Source organism: Chlorocebus sabaeus, chromosome 9 (assembly GCF_047675955.1).
Source record: "Chlorocebus sabaeus isolate Y175 chromosome 9, mChlSab1.0.hap1, whole genome shotgun sequence".
Classification (NCBI taxonomy): domain Eukaryota; kingdom Metazoa; phylum Chordata; class Mammalia; order Primates; family Cercopithecidae; genus Chlorocebus; species Chlorocebus sabaeus.
The window spans coordinates 56,330,680-56,348,470 of NC_132912.1; the positions used below are offsets into that span (position 1 = coordinate 56,330,680).

Genomic DNA, 17,791 nt, shown 5'->3' on the forward strand with positions numbered 1-17,791 from the left:
GGAGATGGATATTGGCGTGGAATATCAGAGCCCAACGGGCTGACAAGGAGTTAGAACTGGAGTAGTATGAGAAAAGGGTACACGGAAGAGTGGGAGCAGCCATGCACGGGGATTCAGAATCTTAGCAGGATAACAAAAATAGCCGGGTGTGGTGATGCATACCTATAGTCCCAGCTACTTGGGAGGATCGGTTGAGCCCAGAAGGTCAAGGCTGCAGTAAGCTGACACTGTGCCACTGCCCACCCTGCGTGACAGAGCAACACTCTGTCGCAAAAAAACAAAACAAAACAAAGCGAAACAAAAACAAAACAAAACAAAACAAAAGAATGAACTCTTCATACTTTAGGCCCTGAATCCACTGATCATCCACAGATAAAAACAAATAAAAGTGGACCTCTATCTCATACCTTAAATGCACCAAAATCAATTCCAAGTTATTTGAGATTTAATTGTGAAGGTCAAAATTCTTAATTTTTTAGAAAAGAATAGAATATTTTTATGACTTCAGAGCAAGAAAGGATTTTCAAACAAGGATTTCTAAAAGTACAAACCACAAAGAAAAAGTCTGATAAATTCACTATATTAAAAACTAAGAACTTTTTTTCATCAAAGGATATCACAGAGTGAAAAAGCAGTCGATACAACGGAAGATAATATTTGCAACACATACAACCAACAAAGTACTTGCATCTAGAATATACAAAAATTTCTCTCTCTCATACACACAAAAGACACGATCAGGCAACAAATATTCCATAAACATACAAAAAGGTTCAACTTTATTAGCAGTCAGGGAAATGCAAATTAAAACCACACTTAAATGTCACTATATTCTATCCACATGACAAAAATTCATAAGTTGGATAATACCAAGTTTGCATACATGTGAAACAATGAAAAACAATATCTACTACCTGAGGGGAGTAAAAAAGATTGAACCACTTTGGAAAACAGTTTGGATTTTCTAGGGTAAAATACTTCCATGCTTCAGGACTCAGAAATTCCAATTCTGATTAGATACTCCAGAGGAACTTTCTCATGGTTGTACCAGGAAAATGTTCATAGGAATATTATTTGTCAGAGTCAAAAAAAAAAAAAAAAAAAAACTGGAAACAAACAAAATGGACATCAAGAGTAAAACAGACAAAGACATTACAGTTTGTTCATAGACTGGAGCACCAATAGAGAAATGAAAATTAATGAAGTAGAGCCAAACATGAATGAACCTTCAAAAAATGTTGAATGAAAGAAGTCTTACGGGAATACTCAAATTATAATTCCATTTATATAAAGTTCAAAAAGAGGCAAACCTTATATTCATGGAAATACAAACACAGATGGTAAAAATGAGAGGGAACACTCTAGGTTCTGGAAAGGAAAGGTACTGCAATCAGGAAGGAACATACAGGGAGCTTATTAATGTCTTATTTCTTAATCTGGGTGGTCAAGAGTACAAGCTCCTTCACATTCTAAGTTAAACTGAACCCTTATGTTGCATATATTCTTATTATGAATATTTCATAAACTCCTTTTTTCTTGGAGTGATGAGAAAAATATGGGGATAGGGAAACATGCATGCTCTGGCTCTTCTTTGGTTCTCTGTTACCACGTGGCAATCATTCAGTAGCCTCTTAGCTCTTGGTAAACTCCACTTAGGATGATGCCACTTCTAATATTCCATCACCTACCACTGCCACTACCTGCACTGCACCCACACACAGTGAACCAGAGAATTATGTGAGGGAAAAATTATTGGTTTTATTCTCAATGTTGGAGGGGAGGGAATAATGAAACTAAACATTTATATATCACATGTGACAGTTCATAAAACACTATTATATACTCCTTTATTTTTATCCCCCAAACAAGCATCCTGAAGTAGGCATAACATAAATCATAGGAATCAAATATTTTGCAATGTAAATAAAATGTTAGGAAGAAGTATCAGCATGCCTTTCCATTACTCCATCTTAAATTCTTCATTTCTTATTGCAAGGCCAAAACAGATGCGGAATATGATAAGAGCAAACAAAAAATAATGAAAAGAAATGAGATGGGGAAAGAGTGGGTGGGTATAACTACTTTAGAAAATCTTTGTAGTATCTACTAAAGCTGAATATTTACCTAACTTATAACTAACCCAGCAATTCCACTTATATATACAATAAATACAATAAAATAGAAATACAATAAAACACATTATATTGTATTTAATTATATTGTATATAATATAATGTATTATAAATACAATAAAAATGCATACATATGTTCACCAAAAGACACATAAGAGAATACAGCACCAACACTGTACATAATAAACAACAAAAAACGAAAACTGTCCAAATATCTATTATAAAACAAATGAAATAAACTGCTATATTAACACCATGGAATACTCTACAGCAATGAGAATGATGCAGAAAATGGATGACTCATGAATATAATATTAAGCGAAAGAAGCCAGATATAAAACAAGTATATCCTATATTATTTCATTTCATTTCAAAGTTCAAATACAGACAAACTCATCTATATTTTCAGAAATCCATTGGCCACCATGAGAATGGGCAGAGGCTTCTGTTCTGGTAATGTTTCATTTCTTGCTAGATGCTGGCTACACAGGTATTTTCAGTTTCTGAAAATTCATTAAGACAAATACTTATTAATTATACCCTTTTCTGTATGTATATTATGCTTTGATAAGAAGTTTTTGAAACAGAGTATAGAGACTTAAAGAGACAAGATACCACAAAAATTTATCTTTTTCATCATGTCCCCACATTTTTCATGTCAGGATCAAAATTCTTATTCAAAACTTCTAAATCAGGCAATAAACTATACAGAGGTATTAAGCTAAAATAATTCAAAAGCCCTGAGTTTAAAATGCACTCTACATTAATACGCAACTGAGTGACCTTGCAAAACACAGTCAAATTTCGGTCTCAGTTTTCTGACCATTAAAATGGAATTACTACTATTGTCCTTCTTATCCCATAATGATGTTGTGATGAGTAGTACGAGGTACACGAAAGAGATGTTTAAACTATAAAGTAACCTTAATTTGAGTAACAAATAAAAAAAAAGTAACAAATAAAAAATAGATCAAAGGCCAAATATAATGGTTTACAATTTTTAAAATTTTGTGTGCAGTGAGAACTTTTTTCAAGTGAACTCTTAAACAGTACTATTTAATAAAACAAAGATTCCTTTGCTTGGGTTTGGCTAAGGTGACACAGAATGATGGTAGAATTAGTGTTGCAGGTTACTTTCACACTCTCTTCTCCCTGCTGTCCCTCAAGGTACCTTCTAGAACACGACTATGTGCAACAGGCCTTGGAGTCATATAGATCAGGGTAAAAAAAATACTGGTTTTATCACTGATTAGTTTTCTGAGCCTCACCCCTTTCAATTATGAGGGTGAAGCCAATATCACCTGCTTTTCAGACTAGAGATAATGTATATCGGAGAACCTAGAAGAATGTCCAAATAAATTTAATGACTTTAGCCTAAAATTTGGTTGTGTCCAACAGCCTCCTAAATATTATGACTTAAGTCACTCCCTCTGCTATTCACTTTCTACAAATCCCTTACAGTAATTTTTTAAAAAAATAACAATTTGGCCAAGTCACTTGTCTGGCTTACTACTACCAACAGAACAATGCCCCAGCTACCTTTATGGCACACAAGGTCCTTGACAACCTGCTCTAAATCTATCTCTTCGGCCTCTTCTCTAGCATCCTACATTACTATTATTATTATTATTATTATTATTATTATTATTATACTTTAACTTCTGGGATACATGTGCAGAACGTGCAGGTTTGTCACATTGGTATACATGTGCCATAGTGGTTTGCTACACCTATCGACCTGTCGTCTATGTTAGGTATTTCTCCTAACGCTATCCTCCCCTACCCACCCCACCACTGACAGGCCCTGGTGTGTGATGTTCCCCTCCCTATGTCCATGTGTTCTCATTTTTCAACTCCCACTTATGAGTAAGAACATGCAGTGTTTGGTTTTCTGTTCCTGTATCAGCTTGCTAAGAATGATGGTTTCCAGCTTCATCCATGTCCCTGCAAAGGACATGAACTCATCCTTTTCTGTGGCTGCATAGCATTCCATGGTGTATATGTGCCACATTTTCTTTATCCAGTCTATCATTGATGGGCATTTGGATTGGTTCCAAGTCTTTGCTATTGTGAACAGTGCTGCAATAAACATGTGTGCATGTGTCTTTATAGCAAAATGATTAATAATCTTTTGGGTATATAACCAGTAATGGGATTGCTGGGTCAAATGGTATTTCTGGTTCTAGATCCTTGAGGAATCATCACACTGTCTTCCACAATGGTTGAACTAATTTACACTCCCACAAACAGTGTACAAGTTCCTATTTCTCCACATCCTCTCCAGCATCTGCTGTTTCCTGACTTTTTAATGATCGCCATTTTAACTGCCGTGAGATGGTATCTCATTGTGGTTTTAATTTGCATTTCTCTAATGACCAGTGATGATGAGGTTTTTTCCAAATGTTTTTTGGCTGCATAATTGTCTTCTTTTGAGAAGTGTCTGTTCATATCCTTTGTACATTTTTTGATTTTTTTTTATTGTAAATCTGTTTAAATTCCTTGTAGATTCTGGATAGTAGACCTTTGTCAGATGGATAGATTGCAAAAATTTTCTCCCCTTCTGTAGGCTGCCTGTTCACTCTGATGGTAGTTTCTCTTGTGCAGAAGCTCTTTAATTGGATCCCATTTGTCAATTTTGGCTTTTGCTGCCATCGCTTTTGGTGTTTTAGTCATGAAGTCTTTGCCCACATCTATGTCCTGAATGGTATTTCCTAGGTTTTCTTCTAGAGTTTTATGGTTTTAGGTCTTATAATTAAGTCTTTAATCCATCTTGAGTTAATTTTTGTATAAGGTGTAAGGAAGGGGTCCAGTTTCAGTTTTCTGCATATGGCTAGCCAGTTTTCCCAACTCCATTTATTAAATAGGGAATTCTTTCCTCATTTCTTGTTTTTGTTAGGTTTGTCAAAGATCAGATGGTTGTAAATATGTGTAAATGTAAATGTGTGGCATTATTTCTGTTCTGTTCCATTGGTTTATATATCTGTTTTGGTACCAGTACCACGCTGTTTTGGTTACTATAGCCTTGTAGTATAGTTTGGAGTCAGGTAGCATGAGCATCCTATATTTTTAACATATTCAGTTAATTAACTGATCACTGGTAAGACACATACCTTTATAAAAAACCCTTTTTCCCCCCCAGAAACAATAATGTGTGGAGAATTCGAAATGAGAAAACATAGATTTTTTAAAAACACACAAAAAAGAAATTACATTCTCACCATCCAGGAATCATCACTAGTAACACCTTACAGCATACCCCTCTGGAGAAACATACAGATGTAAATATAGATAGATAAATGATCATAATGTACATATAGCCTATTAACCTACTTTTTTCAGTCAACAATCTCCCCTTTCCATTTTAGTAAATTTCCATCTCATCTAATAAACAGATCATATTCAAATTTTCCCAACTAATCCAAAATGTCCTTTATAGCTGATCTGTCCAAATCAACATACAATTCACAATTTCACACCGTATCTACTTGTCCTTTACATTTCTTTTAATGTAGCACCATCACCTTCCCCCACCATCTTTTTAGGACAATGAGAAGCCAAAGAGACCTCACTACTTTTCCTACTGAATGTCCAATCTTCCGAATTTATCTTCTTCTCATTCTTTTATCACCCATTTTAGAAAAACATACATTTATGACCCCTTAAGGTTAAAAATGTGGGAATGAATTCAAAGTCTGTGTAAGAAACGAACATTTTCCCAGTCTTCTACTTTATTCCCAACATAAAATCAGGTTTCTTCTTTGGATAAATTACAACCACCTCAGAAGGAAAAACCCTTCACTCAGTAGATGCTGAGGGTCCACTGATATCCATAGAATGCATAAAGTAAAACCAGCCAGTTGACAAGCCTGGCCCATGTACAAAGTCCTGAATAAACAACAAAGAATCATTATAAATTTGAAGAAATATTCCAAAAGAAAAAGAAATCAAAATAAGCATAAAGAACAAAATGACCATTTAAAAAGAGAAAGAATACAGGGAATCAAAGAATTCTCAACAAAATGAAGCAGAACAAACAGAAACTCTCTACTTACCATAGTTCCTGAAAAAACAGTTGAATGATATGAATAAGGAACAGCATACATGAAAGTTCTTGGAAATTGAAAATATGATTGCCAAGATAAAGAGTTAAATAAAACAGAGAGCTGGAATATCAAGTCGAGAAAATATACCAGGAAACACAACCAAACCCAAAGAAAAAGAAAAATGTATAAGAAAAAATAAAAAGGTGAGGAGATTCAATTCAGAAATTCTAGTTTCTGATTAATAAAGATTCCAGAAAGATAACAGAGAAAATAAAGGAAAGAGAATAATCATAGAAATAACAAGAAAATTTCATACTACCTTAATCTCCAAAGAGCCTAATAACTGCCAAAACATTAAGTGGAAAACAACCAACCAACTACAACAAAACTCAAATCTAAGGACATCACTGTGAAACTGCAGAATGCTAGAAATAAAAGATTAAAAATATCCCAGAGATAAAAACAAGTAAAACACAACGTACAATGGATCAGAATGTAGTAGACCATTCAATGGCTAAATAAGATCCTAGAAAAGCAATCCCCTCAAATTTCTAAGGGAAAACTCTCTTCTATTGCAACAAAACTATTTCACACCAATGAAACTTATTAATATCAATCATATATGAGACCAGATTAAAGAGATTTTCAGTAATGAAGTAACCAAAACAGTATGCCATTCATTAATCCTCTCTTAGGAAGTAAATTAAAGATATATTCCAGCAAAGTAAGAGAATAAACTAGGAAGACAGAAGACATGGCTATAGAAAGAATGGATCCAGTTCCAGATGACGGAAAAAGTAAGTCCCTGCATGACAGCTCTAGAGAAGCTTTGGACAGTAACCTGTTCAGATGAGAACAGCTTGACTGAGGTGGGGAGGTAGCCAGATATACTGTTTTTTCATTAAGCCTTTGAATAGTGTATGAATTTTTTTTGAAAAGTATATATACGTATCATATTGATTTTTTAAATTCAGTCACATTAGAAACAAATTTAAAGAGGCAATGACACGAAATTTTGAACTCAGTAATCTTTAAACTTCTATTAGCATTTGGGAAACTTTAAAGATGACCTAAAAAGATTTTACAATTTTCTTCTCATAATTTTGTTGTCATCACATAACAAAAAATGGGGTTAATTTTATCCGTGTGTAGTACCTAAGATTTCAGAGGCCATAATGACAGAAAAGAACCATTTACAACTTTACACAAAGAACCTCAAAAAACACTTTTTTATTTTTATGGTACCAATCATTGGTTACCAATTCACCTACTACTACTTGAATTATGCTACTTCTTTCATTATTAGAGGTGGCCTGGTCTTATTAGCTGATATTTAGTCATGCTTCATGATTCAGGACAAAACACCCAAACACAAAAGATGGTGCGTGGTATAGCTAGTACAATGACTGGCTCACAGTGGATATTTGACATATTTTACCTATTTCCCACCATTCCCTACCACCTCTCCCCTTAGACACTAAAACTCCTAACCAAAAAATCATCTCCCCAGACCAGCCAGCAGAAAAACACTATATACCAATGTCTATTTTCTAGTTACAGTTAAACTAGGCTGTAAGCTCAATGTCTGGATAATTCAATCATATAATTTATTTCTGCCTCAAGAGAAGTTGAACAATCCCATATCCAAAAAGGATTCTCTACTCTTTTGTTCTTTAGTACAGAAAAGTTTCTTTTCAAAACAGTAGTCAAATATCCACAAGAATGGAGAGGAGTAGTACAGAAAATCCCTGAGTAACAGAAAACAATTTACCTGACTTTAATAGAATATTTACATTAACCATCATTTCTAACACAGGAGCCAAATTTCACTTCAACTAGCCTTTCATGTCCATATACCGCATGTTTTGTTTTGATGGCCACCAGGAATTCTAAGACAGAAAGCAAACTGAGCAGCAGAGAGAAGTCAGGCTGTTCTTTCTTAACTGTAGTTTTAAGCTAAAGTTGGCTATTGTACAAAGTACAAATACAGATTTTAAACCAAATGAAAGGTATCTATGACTTAAAATTAGTATTTTATTCCTTGATTTTCTGCTATGCATCTGACTTTGTCTGTAAGTGCTAAATGCTTAAACAAACTAAATGCTACTGAATCAGATGCCAGGATCCGACATTAAGTTATCCTGTGACTTTGGACAAGTGAACTTTGGACAAGTGACCAAGTGACAACACTGCTATGAGTCTATATTTCCTCAAAAAAAAAAAAAAAAAAAAAAAAAAAAAAAAAAAAAAAAAAAAGGAGAAGATTAAACGTGAAGATCCCAACAAAAACTGAATTATATGACTACCATTATGTAAAGCAAAAATTGTTGTTTCTTATTTGTCACTTAGTTCAAATCATAGTAGCAGCCACTAAATACTGAATAACTACTCTGTTTCAGGCATTGGATTAGTCAATTTACAACTACTATTTCTAATTCTCTCAACAATCTTACAATGTAGTTATTATGAAAATAAAGAAACAGAAGCAGAGATTGCCTTACCAAATATCATACGACTCGTGAATACCAGGGACTGTGTAATGAGACCCTCATGCAATATCCCACAGGTTTTTTTCCACAAAACTTTCTATTATATACTATTTACAAGCATTATTCTACAGAAACCTAAAAAAACATTAGAAACCCAAGTAACTATTTTTTTAAAAAAACTAAAGTCAATCCATTATGCAATTCAAAATATCAGAGCTGGAAATGTTCATTATGTACTCACCTGATGCAGGAGACGTTTCAGTTTGAGTAACTGAGTTTTTACAGCAGTGCAATCCTGAACCATGTGCCGAAGGGTCATCTCATCCAGTATCACTGTATTTTCTGGTACATCAACAAACATCTTCTGAGCCTGGAAAAAGGGCATTCCTCCATAGCTTTCAAAATGACCCAAAGGAGATTCTCTATAGGGAGAGCCTCTGAAAGGGAAGAAGGTGGAGGGAAAAGATACACAATACAATTTCAGAAAGAAATAAGGATAATGAAATTATTGCAGTGATTATTACAAATCACTTGTCATTATCACCAAGCCTCTGACTTGCACTCACCTCAGTCACTGATATGTTTCCACAAAAGGTGCAATCAGCTCTAGTTTATTAAAACAATTATCTTCTGTATCCCCCATCCTTTGTGTATTTTACATACTGGAAGAATAAACCTTCTTTAGGAACTGGGATAGAAACAAAATCCTCTGGAAAGACTTTATCTGAAAAAATTAAACTTATTCTTCCTTTTCTGCAATGACTGTTGTTCATCAGTTTTTAACTTTGTTTAATCTCTTAAATTGCACACCTTTTTTAGCCCCATAACAATGCTACCAACATTAACTCTCAATTTGTATACATCCTTGGACTCCCACTTCTTGAAAGTCCCAACAGGCAGTTAAGATGAATTTTTTGTTTTTATATTACAAATAAAGCATGTTTTCCAATAAAGGTTATTTAAGCTTTTGTAAAAGTTTTATATATATAGCATATTTCCTAATCTTACAGTGCAATGAAGAAAACTGCTGCTTTCAGCAAAAGCCACCCTACTCTATTGATAAAGCTGTTGCAGGCCTTTGCTAAGCTAAAAAAAAAAACAAAAAACCTACTCTCGGTAAAACCTCGTCCCTACTAAAAATACAAAAAATTAGCCAAGCATGGTGGCACACGCCTGTAATCCTAGTTACTTGGGAGGCTAATGCAGGAGAATGCCTTGAACCCAGGAGGCGCAGGTTGCAGTGAGCCGAGATCGCACCACTACACTCCAGCCTGGGCGACAGAGCTAGACTCTGTCTCAAAAAAAAAAAAAAAAAAAAAAAAAAACTACTCTAAAATTTTTTACATTTCCCTTCAGTTTCATACAATAACATACATGCCAAATAAGGAAAAAAAAGTAATGTGTTTCATGGGAGTAAAAAGCAAAATATTTTAACCAAAGTATTTTAACCAGAAGTCATAGTTACAGCAATATAAAATTGCTACTTTAATTCCAGTTGGTTCTTAAACTGTAACAAGAACCTTTTTTTTTTTTTTTTTTTGAGATGGAGTCTCGCTCAGTCACCCAGGCTGGAGTGCAATGGTACGATCTTGGCTCATTGCAACGTCTGCCTCCAGAGTTCAAGCAATTCTCCTGCCTCAACCTCACAAGTAGCTGGGATTACAGGCACCTGCCATCATGCCTGGCTAATTTGTGTATTTTTGTAGAGACAGGGTTTCACCATGTTGACCAGGCTGGTCTTGAACTCCTGATCTCAGGTGATCCACCTGCTTTGGCCTGCCAAAGTGCTGGGATTATAGGTGTGAGCCACCGTGCCCAGCCGAGAACTTCTAATATATGTGAAATCGCACTTGCTGTATCGCAAATATATATATATGTATACACACACACACAGTAAGTAGAGACAGGGGTTGCTTGGGCTGGTCTTGAACTTCTAGCAAAATTTCAATATATAAGACATTGAAAAAATATTATCTCCAATATAATGGCTATTTTAAAATGAAGATTAAAGTTAAATTCATAATGCATTAAATGTGCAAAAATTCCAATGCATTAAATTTCAACCATATTGGAAACATAGAAATATGGTTTCTACCACATTTTCTAGCTTTTAACAAATATTCCCAAATCTCTGAATTCTCAAATATTCAGTATGAGGTAGAGTTTTACAAGATTATTTTTCTCTGAAACTACTTCTCATTAAGTACTTCAGGCCCGACTTTCTTTTAACCCAAGAAAAAGATTTTTAGAAATTTTCAAACTGTTGATCTTATGATGTCACAGACAGCCTGGATCCTATTTATTCTTTAACTTCTTTCCTCACCACACCTGCCTCCCTCAGAGTGACTTCTTAATTCCTATCTAATTACCTGAGATTCCCAAAGCATGCTACAATCTCACCTCCAAACCCACAGCCTCTGAGCAGTCTTTGCCAGTCTCTCCATTCTGCCCTCCACTGTGTGCACTTGATCTAGATAATTCCTCTTCATCTTAAATTAGCTGACACTACTTCAGAGAACACTTCCTTAAATCCCCTAAGGCAGGACTTGGCACTTCCATTGGTGGTTTTATAGAGACCTGTACTGTGTCCCATTATAGTATTTATTACAGTATACTTTGTTTGCAATTCAGCCCAAATTATAAACTCCATGATGGAATGAACTGTGTACTCTTTTCCTTTGCATCTGAGTTTTTGGTTTTTTAGGTTTTTTTTTTTTTTTTTTTTTTTTTTTTTGTATTTTTGCACTGAATGCGTAAGGACCACGTATTTTAACCACTAGAAATTTTTTTAAAGCTTGTATCTCCAAGATTCTAAAATTCTGTAGCTGTCACATGACAAAAGCACTGCTTTAGAATTATAATCTGAATAGTTAATAATAAAATTAAAAGGTACTTCTTATTTTGCCAACTGAGAGAGAGATTGGAATGGGATTATACTGAAGGAGACTGGTCTGCAGGCTACACCATGAGAATCAGGTATGGAATATGGACATATATTAACATAAATGTGATCCAAATGCATGGAATTAAAAAAATTCAAAATGTTTTAAGGAAGAGTAAAGTAGTCTTGTTCACTGACACCAAGAACTGACATCTAGAAAAGCCACAATAGCCAGCTCTCACTGCAGCCTCAACCTCCTGGGTTCAAGTGATCCCCCCACCTCAGCCTCCCGAGTACATGGGACTATAGACACATGCTACCACACCCACCATACCCGGCTAATTTTTTTGATTTTTTTGTCAAGACAAGGACTCAATATGTGCCCAGGCTTTTTCTGAACTCCTGAGCGCAGGCTATCCTCCAGCCTTGGCCTCTCAAAGTGCCGTGACTGCAGGCATGTGCCATTGCACCTAGCCAGTTTTTTTGTTTTTGTTTTTGTTTTTTAATGAGATATCAAGCCACAAAAATATGTAGAGGAACCTTACATGTATTTTGGTAAGTGAAAGAAATCAATCTGAAAAGACTACTATCTGATTACAGCTCTCTGACATTCTGGAAAAGGCAAAACTGTAGAAACAGCAAAAAGATCAGTATTTACCAGAAGTTCAGCAAAAGAAGGGAGGGATGAGTAAGTGGAGCACACAGAATCTGAAGGGTAGTGAAACTATTCTGTATGATACTGAAATGGTATGGCATTATACATTTGTCAAGGCCCACAGAATATACAAAACAGAGTGAACCCTAATATAAACTATGAATTTTAGTAAATAATAAAATATCAATATTGACTCATCAATTATAATACAATCATGCAAGATGTTAATCATAGGAGAAACTGTATCTAACGGAAGGTGAGAAAGCATATGAGAACTCTATTTTTGCTCAATTTTTCTGTAAACTCAAAGCTACTCTAAAAATATAAAATCTATTAGTTTAAAAAAAAAGAATGAAAGAAAAATAAACCATGACAAAAGAAGAGAAACACTGCCAGAATGACAGAGATTTCTAAAACTCCATTCCTCCATTCAAGCAGTAAGAACACTGGCAAATTTATCAAAATCAACTTTTTCAGAACTCTAGAAGTCAGCCAAATGCTTACGACAACTAAGGAGCATTTAATCAATAAAAACTGCTGAGGGGGCAGAGCAAGATGGCTGAATAGGAACAGCTCCAGTCTCCAGCTCCCAGCGCAAGCAACACAGAAGACAGGTGATTTCTGCATTATCAACTGAGGTACTGGGTTCATCTCACTGGGGAGTGCCAGACAATCGGTGCTGGTCAGCTGTTGCAGCCCGACCAGCGAGAGCTGAAGCAGGGCGAGGCATCGCCTCACCTGGGAAGCGCGAGGCGGAAGGGAATCCCTTTTCCGAGCCAGGGGAACAGAAACACACAACACCTGGAAAATCGGATAACTCCCACCCCCAATACTGCGCTTTAAGCAAATGGGCACACCAAGAGATTATATCACACACCTGGCCAGGAGGGTCCCATGCCCATGGAGCCTTCCTCATTGCTAGCACAGCAGTCTGCGATCTAACCCCAAGGCAACAGCGAGGATGGGGGAGGGGCGCCCGCCATTGCTGAGGCTTAAGTAGGTAAACAAAGCCTGGGAAGATCGAACTGGGTGGAGCTCACAGCAGCTCAAGGAGGCCGGCCAGTCACTGTAGACTCCTCCTCTGGGGAGAGGGCACAGCTAAACAACAACAACAACAACAACAACAACAAAAAGCAGCAGAAACCTCTGCAGACACAAGCAACTCTGTCTGACAGCTTTGAAGAGAGCAGTAGATCTCCCAACACGGAGGTTGAGATCTGAGAAGGGACAGACTGCCTGCTCAAGTGGGTTCCTGACCCCTGAGTAGCCTGACTGGGAGACATCCTCCACTAGGGGCAGACGGACACCCCACACCTCACACGGTGGAGTACACCCCTGAGAGGAAGCTTCCAAAGCAAATATCAGACAGGTACACTTGCTGTTCAGCAGTATTCTATCTTCTGCAGCCTCTGCTAATGACACCCAGGCAAATAGGGTCTGGAGTGGACCTCAAGCAATCTCCAACAGAACTACAGCTGAGGGTGCTGACTGTTAGAAGGAAAACTAACAAACAGGAAGGACACCCACACCAAAACCCCATCAGTAAGTCACTATCATCAAAGACCAGAGGCAGATAAAACCACAAAGATGGGGAAAAAGCAGAGCAGAAAAGTTGGAAATTCAAAAATTAAGACTGCATCTCCCCCTCCAAAGGAATGCAGCTCATCGCCAGCAACAGATCAAAGCTGGACGGAGAATGACTTTGACGAGATGAGAGAAGAAGGCTTCAGTCCATCAAACTTCTCAGAGCTAAAGGAGGATTTATGTATCCAGTGCAAAGAAACTAAAAATCTTGAAAAAAGAGTGGAAGAATTGATAACCAGAATAATTAATGCAGAGAAGGCCATAAATGAACGGACAGAGATGAAAACCATGACACGAGAAATACGTGACAAATGCACAAGCTTCAGTAACCGACTCGATCAACTGGAAGAAAGAGTATCAGCGATTGAGGATCAAATGAATGAAATGAAGCGAGAAGAGAAATCTAAAGAAAAAAGAAGAAAAAGAAATGAACAAAGACTGCAAGAAGTATGGGATTATGTAAAAAGACCAAATCTACGTCTGAATGGGGTGCCTGAAAGCCAGGGGGAAATGGAACCAAGCTGGAAAACACTCTTCAGGGTATCATCCAGGAGAACTTCCCCAACCTGGTAGGGCAGGCCAACATTCCAATCCAGGAAATACAGAGAACGCCACAAAGATACTCCTCGAGAAGAGCAACTCCAAGACATAATTGTCAGATTCACCAAAGTTGAAGTGAAGGAAAAACCGTTAAGGGCAGCCAGAGAGAAAGGTCGGGTTACCCACAAAGGGAAGCCCATCAGACTAACAGCAGATCTCTCGGCAGAAACTCTCCAAGCCAGAAGAGAGTGGGGGCCAATATTCAACATTCTTAAAGAAAAGAATTTTAAACCCAGAATTTCATATCCAGCCGAACTAAGTTTCATAAGTGAAGGAGAAATAAAATGCTTTACAGACAAGCAAATGCTTAGAGATTTTGTCACCACCAGGCCTTCCTTAAAAGAGACCCTGAAGGAAGCACTAAACATGGAAAGGAACAACCAGTACCAGCCATTGCAAAAACATGCCAAATTGTAAAGACCATCGAGGCTAGGAAGAAACTGTGCATCAACTAACGAGCAAAATGACCAGTTAATATCATAATGGCAGGATCAAGTTCACACATAACAATATTAACCTTAAATGTAAATGGACTAAATGCTCCAATTAAAAGACACAGACTGGCAAACTGGATAAAGAGTCAAGACCCATCAGTCTGCTGTATTCAGGAGACCTATCTCACATGCAGAGACATACACAGGTTCAAAATAAAGGGATGGAGGAAGATCTACCAAGCAAATGAAGAACAAAAAAAAGCAGGGGTTGCAATCCTAGTCTCTGATAAAACAGACTTTAAACCATCAAAGATCAAAAGAGACAAAGAAGGCCATTACATAATGATAAAGGGATCAATTCAACAGGAAGAGTTAACTATCCTAAATATATATGCACCCAATACAGGAGCACCCAGATTCATAAAGCAAGTCCTTAGAGACCTACAAAGAGACTTAGACACCCATACAATAATAATAGGAGACTTCAACACTCCACTGTCAACATTAGACACATCAACGAGACAGAAAGTTAACAAGGATATCCAGGAATTGAACTCATCTCTGCAGCAAGCAGACCTAATAGACATCTACAGAACTCTCCACCCCAAATCAACAGAATATACATTTTTCTCAGCACCACATCACACTTATTCCAAAATTGACCACATAATTGGAAGTAAAGCACTCCTCAGCAAATGTACAAGAACAGAAATTATAACAAACTGTCTCTCAGACCACAGTGCAATCAAACTAGAACACAGTACTAAGAAACTCAATCAAAACCACTCGACTACATGAAAACTGAAGAACCTGCTCCTGAATGACTACTGGGTACACAACGAAATGAAGCCAGAAATAAAGATGTTCTTTGAAACCAATGAGAACAAAGATACAACATACCAGAATCTCTGGGACACATTTAAAGCAGTGTGTAGAGGAAAATTTATAGCACTAAATGCCCACAAGAGAAAGCTGGGATGATCTAAAATTAACACCCTAACATCACAATTAAAAGAACTAGAGAAGCAAGAGCAAACACATTCAAAAGCTAGCAGAAGGCAAGAAATAACTAAGATCAGAGCAGAACTGAAGGAGATAGAGACACAAAAAACCCTCCAAAAAAAATCAATGAATCCAGGAGTTGGTTTTCTGAAAAGATCAACAAAATTGATAGACCGCTAGCAAGACTAATAAAGAAGAGAGAAGAATCAAACAGACGCAATAAAAAATGATAAAGCAGATATCACCACCGACCCCACAGAAATACAAACTACCATCAGAGAATACTATAAACACCTCTACACAAATAAACTAGAAAATCTAGAAGAAATGGATAATTTCCTGAACACTTACACTCTCCCAAGACTACACCAGGAAGAAGTTGAATCCCTGAATAGACCAATAGCAGGCTCTGAAATTGAGGCAATAATTAATAGCCTACCAACCAAAAAAAGTCCAGGACCAGATGGATTCACAGCTGAATTCTACCAGAGGTACAAGGAGGAGCTGGTACCATTCCTTCTGAAACTATTCCAATCAATAGAAAAAGAGGGAATCTTCCCTAACTCATTTTATGAGGCCAACATCATCCTGATACCAAAGCCTGGCAGAGACACAACAAAAAAAGAGAATTTTAGACCAATATCCCTGATGAACATCGATGCAAAAATCCTCAATAAAATACTGGCAAACTGGATCCAGCAGCACATCAAAAAGCTTATCCACCATGATCAAGTGGGCTTCATCCCTGGGATGCAAGGCTGGTTCAACATATGCAAATCAATAAACGTAATCCAGCATATAAACAGAACCAAAGACAAAAACCACATGATTATCTCAATAGATGCAGAAAAGGCCTTTGACAAAATTCAACAGCCCTTCATACTAAAAACGCTCAATAAATTCGGTATTGATGGAACGTACCTCAAAATAATAAGAGCTATTTATGACAAACCCACAGCCAATATCATACTGAATGGGCAAAAACTGGAAAAATTCCCTTTGAAAACTGGCACAAGACAGGGATGCCCTCTCTCACCACTCCTATTCAACATAGTGTTGGAAGTTCTGGCTAGGGCAATCAGGCAAGAGAAAGAAATCAAGGGTTTTCAGTTAGGAAAAGAAGAAGTCAAATTGTCCCTCTTTGCAGATGACATGATTGTATATTTGGAAAACCGAATCATCTCAGCCCAAAATCTCCTCAAGCTGATAAGCAACTTCAGCAAAGTCTCAGGATACACAATTAATGTGCAAAAATCACAAGCATTCTTATACACCAGTAACAGACAAACAGAGAGCCAAATCATGAATGAACTTCCATTCACAATTGCTTCAAAGAGAATAAAATACCTAGGAATCCAACTTACAAGGGATGTAAAGGACCTCTTCAAGGAGAACTACAAACCACTGCTCAGTGAAATAAAAGAGGACACAAACAAATGGAAGAACATACCATGCTCATGGATAGGAAGAATCAATATCGTGAAAATGGCCATCCTGCCCAAGGTTATAGATTCAATGCCATCCCCATCAAGCTACCAATGAGTTTCTTCACAGAATTGGAAAAAACTGCTTTAAAGTTCATATGGAACCAAAAAAGAGCCCATATCTCCAAGACAATCCTAAGTCAAAAGAACAAAGCTGGAGACATCACGCTACCTGACTTCAAACTATACTACAAGGCTACAGTAACCAAAACAGCATGGTACTGGTACCAAAACAGAGATATAGACCAATGGAACAGAACAGAGTCCTCAGAAATAATACCACACATCTATAGCCATCTGATCTTTGATAAACCTGAGAAAAACAAGAATTGGGGAAATGATTCCCTATTTAATAAATGGTGCTGGGATAATTGGCTAGCCATAAGTAGAAAGCTGAAACTGTATCCTTTCCTTACTCCTTATACGAAAATTAATTCAAGATGGACTAGAGACTTAAATGTTAGACCTAATACCATAAAAACCCTAG

General features: G+C 36.8%; 1 protein-coding gene across 10 annotated transcripts in view; it reads right to left on the bottom strand.

Annotated features, from left to right (window-relative positions):
• Positions 1-17,791, bottom strand: part of CCSER2 (coiled-coil serine rich protein 2) — a 189,985-nt gene that overhangs the window by 58,846 nt on the left and 113,348 nt on the right. For all 10 annotated transcript variants that reach the window (XM_038008977.2, XM_007962729.3, XM_007962734.3 and 7 more), the window contains one exon: positions 8,906-9,101. In XM_038008977.2, the coding sequence (XP_037864905.1) occupies positions 8,906-9,101 (196 nt within the window). The remainder of the gene's footprint in view (positions 1-8,905; positions 9,102-17,791) is intronic.